Here is an 11,790-nt window from a genome sequence, read left to right on the forward strand (position 1 = left end):
TCCTCCAAGCCATGCAACCAGGGTAGCCTTTCAGAAATCCAAATTTGCTATCATTCCTCTGATGAAAATGGCTTATTACTCTCAAGATAAAATCCAAATTCATTTGGTAGCGCTACCTGCACTACTCCTTGCTCACCCCCACCCTGCTCCTTCCCACCTCATCTGGGACAAGCGGTTCTTTCTGCTATAACATTTCCCCACTCACTCTTGCCCTGCACAACTCCTAATTGTCCTTAGTTTCTCAATCTAAATGTCAGCTTCTCAAGGAGTATCCACCCTCACCCCTTACCCCATGTTAGGACTCCATTCATTTTTCATAACCCTCCTTACGTTCTCCCACTACACTTCCCATGCTGCATAACTATATATTGATTTGATTAATATTAACAGTCATTATTTGCTGACTCTCGTTCCTCCGCCCCTTCGCTTTCCCCCCACTAGACTGGCAGAGGCTTGCCACCCTCCACTCCACCCTCCTGCCTTCAGCGCGGCACTTACAGATAGTAAGCGCTCAAGGAATGCGCTTAATGAGCTAATAAACGATTCCTGACTCATTCAATCCCCATAACAACTCTATGAGGTAAGCATTTCATCAGACCTAGGGAAGCTGAGAGTCGGGGTGGGCAAGTTGCCCAAGGTACAGGGAAAGGGGAGGAGTCAGGTCCTAAGTTCTGAACCCGATTTTTCCGCTCCTGAACTTTGGCCCCTTTGTGAAAGGGCCAGGGAGAGGGTGGACTTTGAGCCACGAGGTTTGCCACGGATGACAGGTGATCCACGCAGGGAACCGGAATCAAGAGCTCACCTACGAAGACTAAGGTACGCCCCCTCGGCGCTCAATGAGTAAGGATCACAATCTGCTGCATATGCATGAGGGGACCATGAGGCCGTGATTCGGGACTACCCGATATGCGCCTGATTAAAAATTCTTCGGGCTTGAAGACTTGAGAGCCCCCTCAGTTCCTCACAGATACATAGAAAATTTTCAAGGGCTCATCTGAGGCGAACATTGAGGGGATATCTGGCGAAGACGACCCTAATTTGGGGCTTATGATCAGGCGTCTTCTGGAGGCAGCCCAATGCCAGGAGGGGTCCTCGGTCTGCTCCACTAGAAGACGAAGGGGGCGTCTCCCCGGCTTCCTGCGGCGTCGGTGGCGAGCTGAGGTGGAGGCAGGCTGCGGCAGCGAAAGCGACAGTGGCGGCGGCGCCATGGCAGGGCTCGCAGGTACCGTGGCGTCGGCCCCCTGGGGACGGGATGAGAGGCCCTCAGTGTGGCGGCGCCGCCATGTTGTCCCTTCGGGGTCACCTTAAGGCGTCGCCCGGTCCCTTTCTGGGGTTTTCCTTCCGCGCACCCAGGGGGCCACCCCTGTCCGGTGTCACGTGATTGCCCTGTGTGGCCCCAGCCTGGGCCTTGGGGGCCCTTCCGCGGCCCGAGGGCGAGTCACCGGACCCCTGGGTCTCGTTCTGGCCTCCAAGGTCAGTGCTCGCCTGTCTGTTCCCGGGCCGGGACAGGCTGAGTCGGGGAGCGCGGGGCTGAGGGGCGCGACTACCACCTCTTCGGCCCAGGGGCCCATGGCAGGGGGCCCAGCTTCTGAGAGTCCTATTACTCTGTCCCCGCTACTTCAGTCGTATTTTTAAAATCAGAAGGGGCGTGGGTGAGAGGGGCGAAAGGGGGTCTCCCGCCCCAGGCACCCGCTTTGGTGTCTAAGGTGATGGGGTAATGGGTTGACGCTCTGCTTTGAGTCGCGAGTGTTTCTTACTCTCTCATAACTTTACATCAAGTCTGGACACCCGTTTCCTTTCCTCCAATATATATGGGGAGTGGCCTTCAAGGGCAGCTGAAGGAACGGAATGCCTGGCACACCAATGGCCTAGAAAGAATAATGGGGGATGGGGAACAGTTCTTTATCCTTACCCCTTCCAAACCTTCTGTATATTCCTTCCAGGCCTCCGTGTCCCTTTTCAACGCTAAATGTTGGGACAGACTGGAGTCTGTCCTAGGGAGGAAATGATCTTTCTGTTTATAGGTTCGGATCGTGTTTTATCCCTTTCAGGGAGCTGGTGTGTTGGGAACAGCTTCTGTTTGCCCTGCCTGACATGGTCCAACCATCCCCTCAGCCTTCTGGACAGCAACACCAAAGCCAGGACAAAAAAAAAAAAAAAAAAGGAAAGTTCCAGCTTAAGCGCTAATGCCAAGTGTTAGATCTTGTTTATTTGTTTGTTTTAAATCAGAGACTAATGTCAAGCAAATCTGTTAAAAGATTCAGAGCCCTGGTCAGTTTCCTGTGACCAGATCAATTCCGGATCTGTAATTGGTCTTGTTAGAATTGCTGCCAAAACCAGTTTAACCTTTTATCTGTAATATGTTGTTTCAAAGAGGAATCTGGAAGTCTGGGTTTGGCTGTCTTTTTTTGTTGTTCTCTTATCTTTGAAACATATGCATTCCATTTCAAGCCTGTCACTGTGTGCTATACCAAGGACCATGTGTTGCCTGCCTTTTTGACTTCCTGTTCTGGGAATGCTCAGGAATCTGGATCCTGCTGGGGTATGGGCCCTGTTGGGAGGGAGAAGGGGTGGAGGGGAGGGTGAACAGGATCATTCCCAGAGAAGATGGTGACATGTCTCTGGGGCATATAGAGGAAGTCAGAGATCACCAGGGAAAACGAGACTGTTGTTAGACTAATGTTTTGTGTGTTGTGTGCGGTTTGTGCACTTTTAAATCTCTGGGGGTAAAACTAACTGCAAATTCAGAATCTCACTTTAGGGTGCTGGCTCCTGAGTAGATACAAGTTTGAAAATAGATATGTAGCAAATGGCTCACAGCAAACCTGCTCCCTCATCCAATGCAGGTGTAATAAGCTGTTGCTGTCCTGCAGCTGAAGCTTAAGAAGCTTGTCCCCCCACCTCTTCCTTCAGTCACAATCCAAATACTCCACAGATAGAGATAGCAGTGTCACATGGCACCCCACACCTCTGAAAGTCATGGTACCTACCCCCCCACACCCCCTTGGAGCTTAACTGGTTAGGCTGAGACGCTGACATCCTTCTTGGAGCATTAGTGCCAGAAGTCTTGCCTTTCCAAAGCCATTCCAATCCCCTCACAACTCATCTGCTATATCCTTGGTTTTACAGGGGCAAAGCCTTCTGGGGGTGGTAGAGACAGTTTAGGAAAAAGGGAGGCCTGTGGACTAAGGGCCTGCAATAAAATTCTAGTCATTTTTAACTTCTGCCATTGCTATCAGAATAAAATGTTTTAATGGTATTGCTTCTGGAAAAATTTTTATAAACAAGGTGTGTTTGGACCAGACTTCTAGGCACCACACAGGAATAGAAAGTGGACGCATTCCTTCTGCCTTCTCCAGTGGGTTGTTTGCTGCCAGAACATGAGGGTTTGGGGATGAGGGATGAAAGTGGGGGAGTGGACACTGCACACTCAAACCCACCCATGTGGATGCAGGCCACCAGGACAGCCCTTGCCTGGAAGTCTGTCATCTCACCATGCCACTTTGATGGATGGATGGAGAAGCCCCACAGGTGGGCTTTGCCAAGATTATCTGGAAAGCCCTGGGGCTGCCAGCAGCCTCCTGCCTTTTAAAGGGGGTACAGGAGGCTAAGGGGAGCATGCTCTGTCCAGAACAGCCAGACCCTTCCATACCTGTCTATCTGAACTCAGCTACCTTATAACTGCGCTGAGGTTAGAGCATGTGGGACAGTGGGGCTGTGGGCATACCCCTTGAAGGCTCTGAGGTGAGGCAGTCTTCATTGAGAACACATGTAGAAACGTTCACGGTTCTGTGGGCTTAGTGTGGAAAACCACAGCAACTCCCAGTCTTGAGGCCTGCCAAGAAGTGGCTTCAGAAGGGAGGTGTGGGCATTGCCTGCTGATGAGTCACCCTGGGGCAAGAGGAGACCCACCTCACCTTCAGGCTAAAGTAGAAGCTGGAGCCACCCAGCCTAAGGAATATGGGAGTCTCTGATTACACATCCTCACTCCAGTCCCCATGGGTCCTGATGGCCACTTTGATGGCAGAATGTTTCTGGTATCCTGGAGTTCACTGGGATCTTAGCAGCGCTTTATTTATAGAGGGGAACTGAAGGTGGGGGGTAGGAGATGACCTAGCCAGTTTCCCTGGGCTGATTGATGACAAAGCCCAGTACCAGAACTGAGGTCTGTACCCTCTCCCCCCATAATTCTCTGATGCTGTGCTAAAGATATAGGTGCCTCTGGAGGTGCCAGCAGTGGGGTTTAGAAACTTCAGGGGTTGCTTAGAGGAGGGGAAATATCAGGCTCGGGGCAAGGTGCTTTGTGCTCCAGAAGTGTTTGCAGCAACTGTGACTAAGGGATTTGAGGAAGTGGCAGAGAGATTTATGGCCCTCCAAATCCTCCCTTGGTGTTGACCCAGGAACAGGTGTGTAGTGACAGGGACACATTACGCCAGAGACGAGGCTGAACAGGCGGCAGGGCCATTTGGTGAGGCAGTCAGCTAACCATGTGAAAGGAGTCCTGACTCAAGAGTGAAAGAGGGGAGAAAGAAGTCAGGAGCTGAACAGCCAGCCCACCCGCCCACCTACCCTGACATGGCAGGAGAGAGCCCAGGGCCAGGGACCTGGTAAGCACCCCTAAGAATATTGAGGTTAATGCCAGAAGTGGAGAACCCACTAATGGGGAGAGCTAGAGAGAGGTTCCCGGGTGTCGGGGAGGAGACCTGGAGAGTAGTAAGGCAGGGCAGAATGCCCTTGTAGTGGTCCTGGTAGGGGTTATAGGGCCTGGAGGGATAAGCTGGGCGGAGGAGGCACCACACCACACCTCTTATCCGATACTCATTACCAGCTAGTGCCCACCCTGCCCAGTGCTCATTTCCTTGGGGTTCCTAGATGGAGCTAAAGCTTTGTGTTCTGAAGTCCTGAATCACTTCCTTGGTCTCTAGTACCCCATCTTGAGGGTTATTCCCACCTTTCTTGCCTCCTCCCATCTTTCCTGCCAAGGTCCCTTATTCCAGGACAAGTGAAGGCATCCACCCCTCTGGGGAGGGTAAGTGGTCCTTTATTCTGAGACCACAAAAGATGTAGACGTTTCTTTTTGGGGTGGGGAAGTGTTCCTTTATCTCTCAGAATAGTGCTAAGTGAAGATGGAACTGGGTGTGTGAGCGTCCCAGCTTATTCCCCCTTTGTTCCCCCACCCCAACAGTGGTGCACCAGCCCAGTCTTAAGGAGTATGTGTTGAAGCCGCAAAAGGAGTCACAAGAGACAGCTTTTTGGTGCACCTCCACCACCCCGCAGGGTCCTGGGACACAGTGCGAGATGGGGGAGGTACTGGTTTTTTATTTTTTTGTAGAGGTGGTCCCTGTCCTCCAGGAGCTTACAATCTAGCTGGGGAGACACAACTAATGCACACTTATACAATCAGTACAATTAGCGATTACCACAATATTGACCACAACTGCGTGAGACCAGGGAAAGCAAGATCAGTGAGGGGCTGGGGGCTTGGAGAAGGTGTTTTAGTGAAGATGGGATCATTTACTGGTTGAATAGGTCCAAATTGAGTGACACATTTCTTTGGGGTGGGCTCAGGAGGCAGTGGAGGGGGGGGGGAAGGGAATTGAGGGAGCAAAGGCAGCAAGGCTGGAATGCACGTGTTGTTGGCGAGGGACAGTGAGCGGGCCCCACTCTGTTTCTTACCCCTCCTCCCTCATTCTCGCCCTCAAGTCCCGCCACAGAGGCACGCAGCTGGCGCCTTGTCTGCTGCATCGGGGTTCAGGGCTTCGGCTGGTGATGCTGGAATGTCCATTCTGCTGGCTGGTGCGGTTGTCTGGATCTCTGTGGTGGGGCCTGTTGGCATGGCCGTGGCTGCGGGGCTGGGATGGCACTGTCCCGACTTGTTCCAGATCAGAATGCATTGCCTGTGCCCAGATCTCGGGGGTGTGCTCCCCCCACCCCCCCTCCTCCCTCTACCCCGCCCAACAGTCGGAGGGTTGCAAAGGGGTTTGGAAGGGATCTGGTATTGTCGTCATTGTCGGTGCTGCTTCTCTGGGGGCCTACCGGCCCCTCACTGACCTTGGCAAATGCTCCTCTGGCGAGAGAGCACAGGGGACTCCCCATTCCTGCGCGGCACTGGCTCCCATGCTGGCCGAGAAGCACAGGAGCACCTGGTGACAAGGCCGCCCAGGGCTGGGGGCTGGGGCCTCAGTTGGGGGCTCGCTGCCGGCGCTCTCCCAGCACCTGCCGCCCGGTCCGCGACACCGTGTACGCCAGCTTCTGCAGGGAGTACCTGAACACCTGCAGCGAGAGACCCGGAACCTGCCCTTAGAGGCAGGCACCCGCAGCGAGTCTGCAGCGCTGCCGTGCCCGCCCCCACCCCACCCCCTGCCCCGCCTGCCGGTCGGACTTAAGAGAGGCAGGCGCGGGCGCAGCTTGTCCACGAGTCAGGGCAGCTGGAGCTTTTCCAACTGTGCTGAAGGCTGCATGGCAGCAAGCTGATTGGACCCACAACTTAGGTATACCTCACTTCTCGCAATGGGCTGTGTCCCTGGAGGATTTCGAAAAGCGAATCCTACCCAGTAAATGCAGCATTCCAGGAACACCTTGAAGGAAATATGCGATTCCTTTGGCAAAGGATTCCTTTAGCAGGGAATTCTTCCTGCAAGGGGTGCTTTTAGGGTAAATGATCTCATGGGCAAAGTGCTTTCTTCTGATTTATTTTTACAAAGCACTCTGCCTCTATTCGATTTTTTTTTTTTAACAAAGCGAATTGTCAAAATTGGAAGCGCTTTTTTTCTCTCCCATTTTTCCTGCAAAGAACCTTTTCTAATTGTTCGCTTCAAAGCGCTTTTTATCCGATTCATTTTTTTTTCTGTTAGCTCCTTTGTCTAATTTTTTCTGCAATGCGCCTTTTATCTAATGCATTTTTTTTCTGCCAAGTGCTTTTGCCTGATTTATTTTTCCTGCAATGCGCATTTTCTCTAATTCATTTTTTCCCCGCAAATTACTTTTCTCTAATTCGTTGTGGGTTTTTATGAAGTGTTTTTTTTTTTTTTTGCCTGAGAAGTGCCTTTTTCTAACTTATTTTTGGTTCCACCTTCGCAAGCGCTATATATATATTGTTTTAAAGAAATTTCCCCGCAATGCGCAATTTTTTAAGGCAGAAAATTTTGCTATGAGAGCGTAAAGTCTCTTCGCAAAACAGAAGTGCCCCGCCTCCCTCCTGGGGTAGAGTCTGGGGTGTAGCGGGTTTTTCTTACCGCGTTGGTCGCTAAGAGCCTCGGCGATCGTCAGCGGCTGGCGCCCGCCGCGCCCCAACTCTTTGTTCCCGGCCGGGCGCGGGCGCACTGGGAAGGGTCTGCGCGAGGAGGAGGGCGCAGGGAACGCGCGGGGGCACGCGGTGCCGACCGCGGCACTCAGGCAAGCAGGGATCGCGGCAATAAGGATAGGAAGGGTCCGGGAGGCGGCAATTGCGACGTGGGCCTGCCGGTTAAGGGGGCGCGCATTGGGACCCCTCGCCCACCCGGAACCTGGGCACACTTACCTGCAGCAGCACGCGGAAAATGTACCAGCCGATGATGAGCAGCTCAGCTGAGGCTGCCGCCACTGCCGCCATGGTTCTAAGAGTGGTGGTTGAGTGGTTGAGAGCGAGCGTGGTTCGGCAAAGTCCGCCGATCTCTCGGAGTCCGCTGTTGGGCGCACTGCCGCAGCCGCGGTGGCCGCGCCTTAAGTATCCGCCCGCCACCCAAGTGCGCATGCGCGTTTGGGGGTGTCCATTGAGGAGGGGTGGCCGGGGGCGCTCCTCATTCGCCAGCAGAGGAAAAAATAATCAATCTGCTCTTTCCACACCGACCCCCGCCTCCTGAGTTCCATCTTAGCCCCTTTCCAGAAGATTCCGCTGTGCCCGCTTTTGAATTTTAGTGTAAAATGGAGGGGAACTGCAACTCTTGAGTAGAGCAAAGGGCTGGAGTAGGGGGTGCACGCCTTTTGGCACGGAACTCCTCGGAGCTGTGGCCTGCAAATTCAAGCCCAGTGTCCAGTGGCACACCAGGACCCCACCTTGGGCACGGGTGGAAAACCAGGAAAACCCAACTTAGGGATCATCTGCCCCAAAGAGCAAAAAAAAAAAAAAAAAAAGTGCTCCTTCCCGGAGCCTTGGCTTCATAGGCCCCTGGTCAGTACTCTTATTCTGGTATTTGATGTGCTGTAAGCCCGTGTCCTCTGCTTCCCGAGAGTCCCTGAGCACGGAACTTTTCTCTGATTCTTTGCATCCCGCTTCTTACGGTTACTACCACAGTGACGATTGAAAGGAACAGAGCCAGGGCACTGAGCTCTAGGCGCAAAAGTGGTAGTCACCGGGTATCTACCCTGTGGGAGGAATGCGGGAGGGATTGGCCCCTTTGTGTGCGCGGAAAGGATGGGATGAGCTTTCCGAGAAGTGGTCGGAAAATGCTCCAGGATCATTTCTGCTGGACAGGTCTTTTCAACCTCTCTCTCCTGCTCCCCTCCCCCCAGGCCCTGGTAGGTCTTAATGCAGCCAGCGAGGTTCTTTGTACCCGTTGCACTGGGCAGCTGGAGCTTGGAATGGGGTTTTGCTACCGCCACCAGAGGGTTGTGGCTGCCGCAGGTCCATTTCCAGGCACAGTGGGGAAGACCGGAACGCGGTCTGCGAGCTCAGCCCCAGCGCACTGGTGGCCCGCCACTGGAGAGCACCTCTCCAGCAAGCTTCCTAGCGCAGGGGCCAAATGGCATTTGCCCCTATGTGGATAGAAATTAATTTTGATTAAAAGCTCACAGAGGTCAGGTTCTATACAGTGCCAGCAGCAGATGGAAAGTGTAAGTGATCCAAGTGAGGCCAGTTTGGATGAAGTAGCATGGTGATTTTTTTTTTCTACATTGACTTTTGAAGAAGTTGGCTGGTTTTGGCAAAATGATGCTGGGCTGCCATCTTAAAAGAAAATATTTGGTAGTGCTGCCACCGCCGCCCCGCAGAGCGTGCAAGGACCCACTGCCTGCGAGCTCCAGTTGGCAGTGAGGTGCGTTAACTCTCCCCTGAGCACCTGCTGTGACAGATACTAGATACAGAACCAAACCCTGTCTTATTTTGTGGGGGCACAGCACGGAGCCCATGGCCATCCGGGAGCAACCACAGGGCGGTATTGTGAGGTCTGGGCCCCTTGAGGACGGGCTGCAGCCCCAGGAGGCGATACATGATCTCTGCTGGGCAGGGCCCAGGCAAAGCCAGTCCACTGTGCCAGACCTGCCCGAAGAGCCCTCTGGCCCAACTCCCTGATAAGCCCCGGGGAGATACCCCAAGAGCTTCCTGAAATGGTGATGTGGAGAGGAGTAGACTTCCATGGGTGGGCAGGGAGGAAAGGGCATTCACATTTGCTGTTGTTAACCATGATCCATTTTCCCAAATAAGTATACATTCTGTTCCTGTTTTTTTTTTTTTTTTTGTCTGTCTGTCTGTCTGTTTTTTGTCTGTTTGTCTGTTGTGTTGACTTTTCTCTTCAGGATCCGTGCTGCCTTGGTGATCCCGGGCTGACAGCCAGAGAGCACAGCGGCTCAGCTCCTGGAGAGTGAGGGTTGAAGAAAGCGGAGGGCAGCTGCCTGCGCCCCCTGGCTCCCATTAGGTCGGTTCCTGCAGCGGTGCCCGGTGGCCTTGGTGAAGGCCCTGCCCAGCAGAGATCATGTATTGCCTCCAGTGGCTGCTGCCCGTCCTCCTCATCCCCAAGCCCCTCAACCCCGCCCTGTGGTTCAGCCACTCCATGTTCATGGGCTTCTACCTGCTCAGCTTCCTCCTGGAGCGGAAGCCTTGCACAATCTGTGCCTTGGTTTTCCTGGCAGCCCTGTTCCTCATCTGCTATAGCTGCTGGGGAAACTGTTTCCTGTACCACTGCTCTGATTCCCCGCTTCCGGAATCGGCGCACGACCCCGGCGTTGTGGGCACCTAACGGCCTGCCCAGTTAGCTTTCCAAGGAAGCAGAAGATGGGAGGGGAGGCATTGACATAGGTCATAAAGCATTGGAGTTTCAAATCCCGCAGCCCCGCGGGTGCCACATTCCTGACGGCGCCTTTCTTGGCCTGTGATGTTTTATCCTTATAATGTGAATAATGGCACTGACCGGTGCTTTTATTGTAGAGTCCTATAGTCGTGGGTGGTCTTGTGATTGTGTGTGTTCTGTCCCCATCTCTGTCCCCCCCGCCCCTCCCACAGGCTGGCAGGATGGTCACTCCCCTCGCCTCATTCCTGCGAGGAGTCTGCGCCCATCCTAGTCCACCGTCCCAGCATGACCTGGGCAGATAAAATGCCAGTCTTGTCACCTCTGTGACCCCTCCTTGTCAGGGTCTCTTCCCATCCCAGAATGTTACCATCCCCTCCGTCCCTGTCCTGGTTTCCCTTTAGTTCTCTCCTACCCCTTTCCTTTTTGGGGGAGCACCTGTCCAAGACAGGGCTCATTTTTGCACTTATCTCGAATTTAAAGAGATTGCTGACGCCCGAGAGCCTCGCTTTTTCATCCTTCTTTCCCTGGTCAGCAGCCCAGACAGAAATGTGTCTTGACTGTTTGTTGTCCACAAATCTGCAGTATTTTTTCCACTTCATTTTTAAGAAAGAAGTAACAGATATCTGTTGCTCTTTCACCTGAGTGTCTGGGCTCATGCTTACCAGCCCAGCCTCACTTTCTTTGCCCTTCCTCCTGCCTTTCTCAATTGTCCCCAGGAGGGGGGCCTCACTGTGTCTCCCGTGCATGCTCTGCAGGATTGAGGTGTGGTGTGTTCATGTAGATGTAGCAGTCCCTAGAGTGAATGGAAGAGTACTCGTGTGTTTCATAACAGCCACGATCCCCTTGATAGGTGTTTGGATATTTTTGGTGTGCCGTGAGTGTGTGTGTGTGTGTGTGTATACAAATATATGTGTATATTCCTTTTAAAGAAGCTTTATCGAACGTGTTCTGATTTTGAGGTTTAGCAGTAGCTAGCTGCAGTCGGCGCCGCCACAGTGTTTATTTAGCATGGGGATTGCGGGGGGACCAGCACACTGGACTCCGTGGTGGTTCAGACAAGACGGAGGGCAGCGGTGGCCATCGTCCTTGTGCCAGGAGTTCCTTCAGTCCTGTGCATATAGACTGTCCATTATGAAGAATACACAGGAAGACTTTGTGACTGTCACTTGCTTTTTGCTTTTCCTGCGCTTCAGTAACAAGTGTTGGCAAATGAGACTTTCTCCTGGCCCCTGCCCACTGGGGACCAGCATGGTTGTCCGTCCAGTCTCAGTCATCCATCTTTCTCTTGCCTGAGTGGGAAGGGCGGTGGGCCAGGCAGAGGACAGAACTGGAGGCAGTCCATCTAGGGAATGGGACCGTGGGCCACACTTGTGGAACATTTGGACTGCTATTCTGGAGCTTTTATTTTCGGTGTGTTCGTTGCACAGCTGTTTGAAATGTTTAATAAAGCTTTATAAACTTTACTTTGTGGTTTTATGTGGCTGCAGTCCATTTGGGTTGTGGTGTTGGATTTCTGAGTTGGTGGGGGGCAGGGGGTAGCATGGAGGGGCTGAGTCCTTGGCGCCCGAGTACCTTAGCCTGAAAATTTGATCTGCTCTCTGGAGAGCAGATGGTGGGGTTGGGGGAGGGGGCAGGCCAGGCGGTGAACAGGAGGGAGTCTGAAAGTTTTTAGAGATGAGACATTTGTGTTTCTCAGCTCCCATGGCCTCTCGCCTGAAACTGTTTCCCTCCATAGGAGAGTTGAGTAACCGATCCCTTGACAAACAACTTAGGACAGCTGGAGCTCTAATCATCAAGGATTTTTATG

General features: G+C 53.0%; 2 protein-coding genes across 4 annotated transcripts; one reads left to right on the forward strand and one right to left on the reverse strand.

Annotated features, from left to right (window-relative positions):
- Positions 1-908: 908 nt before the first annotated feature.
- BLCAP (BLCAP apoptosis inducing factor) lies at positions 909-11,446 on the forward strand. Its single transcript, XM_032419550.1, has 2 exons — positions 909-1,222; positions 9,493-11,446. Exon 2 carries the CDS (start codon positions 9,669-9,671, stop codon positions 9,930-9,932), a length of 264 nt encoding a protein of 87 aa, XP_032275441.1. The 5' UTR covers positions 909-1,222; positions 9,493-9,668; the 3' UTR covers positions 9,933-11,446.
- On the reverse strand, positions 5,250-8,107 carry NNAT (neuronatin). 3 transcript variants are annotated; one of them, XM_032419547.1, is made up of 3 exons: positions 7,520-8,107; positions 6,498-6,578; positions 5,250-6,273 (listed from the first exon to the last, which is right to left on the reverse strand). In XM_032419547.1, exons 1-3 carry the CDS (start codon positions 7,730-7,732, stop codon positions 6,181-6,183), a joined length of 387 nt encoding a protein of 128 aa, XP_032275438.1. In that variant the 5' UTR covers positions 7,733-8,107; the 3' UTR covers positions 5,250-6,180. The 3 variants fall into 3 exon arrangements, with proteins under 3 accessions (XP_032275438.1, XP_032275439.1, XP_032275440.1); XM_032419549.1 differs by having other exon boundaries at positions 6,044-6,273; positions 6,503-6,578; XM_032419548.1 differs by lacking the exon at positions 6,498-6,578 and having other exon boundaries at positions 7,520-7,738.
- Positions 11,447-11,790: the final 344 nt, after the last annotated feature.

The sequence above is a fragment of the Phoca vitulina genome, unplaced genomic scaffold, assembly GCF_004348235.1.
Source record: "Phoca vitulina isolate PV1807 unplaced genomic scaffold, GSC_HSeal_1.0 scaffold22, whole genome shotgun sequence".
Classification (NCBI taxonomy): Eukaryota; Metazoa; Chordata; class Mammalia; order Carnivora; family Phocidae; genus Phoca; species Phoca vitulina.

Excerpts from the sequence above, each read along its gene's own strand:
- BLCAP (XM_032419550.1), top strand. The coding sequence starts at position 9,669 with ATGTATTGCCTCCAGTGGCTGCTGCCCGTCCTCCTCATCCCCAAGCCC.
- NNAT (XM_032419549.1), bottom strand. The coding sequence starts at position 7,732 with ATGCGCACTTGGGTGGCGGGCGGATACTTAAGGCGCGGCCACCGCGGC. Across the intron at positions 6,579-7,519 it reads TTTTCCGCGTGCTGCTGCAG|GTGTTCCTGGAATGCTGCAT; the intron begins GTAAGTGTGCCC and ends ATTTCCTTCAAG. Across the intron at positions 6,274-6,502 it reads GACACAGCCCATTGCGAGAA|GTGTTCAGGTACTCCCTGCA; the intron begins GTGAGGTATACC and ends CTCTCGCTGCAG.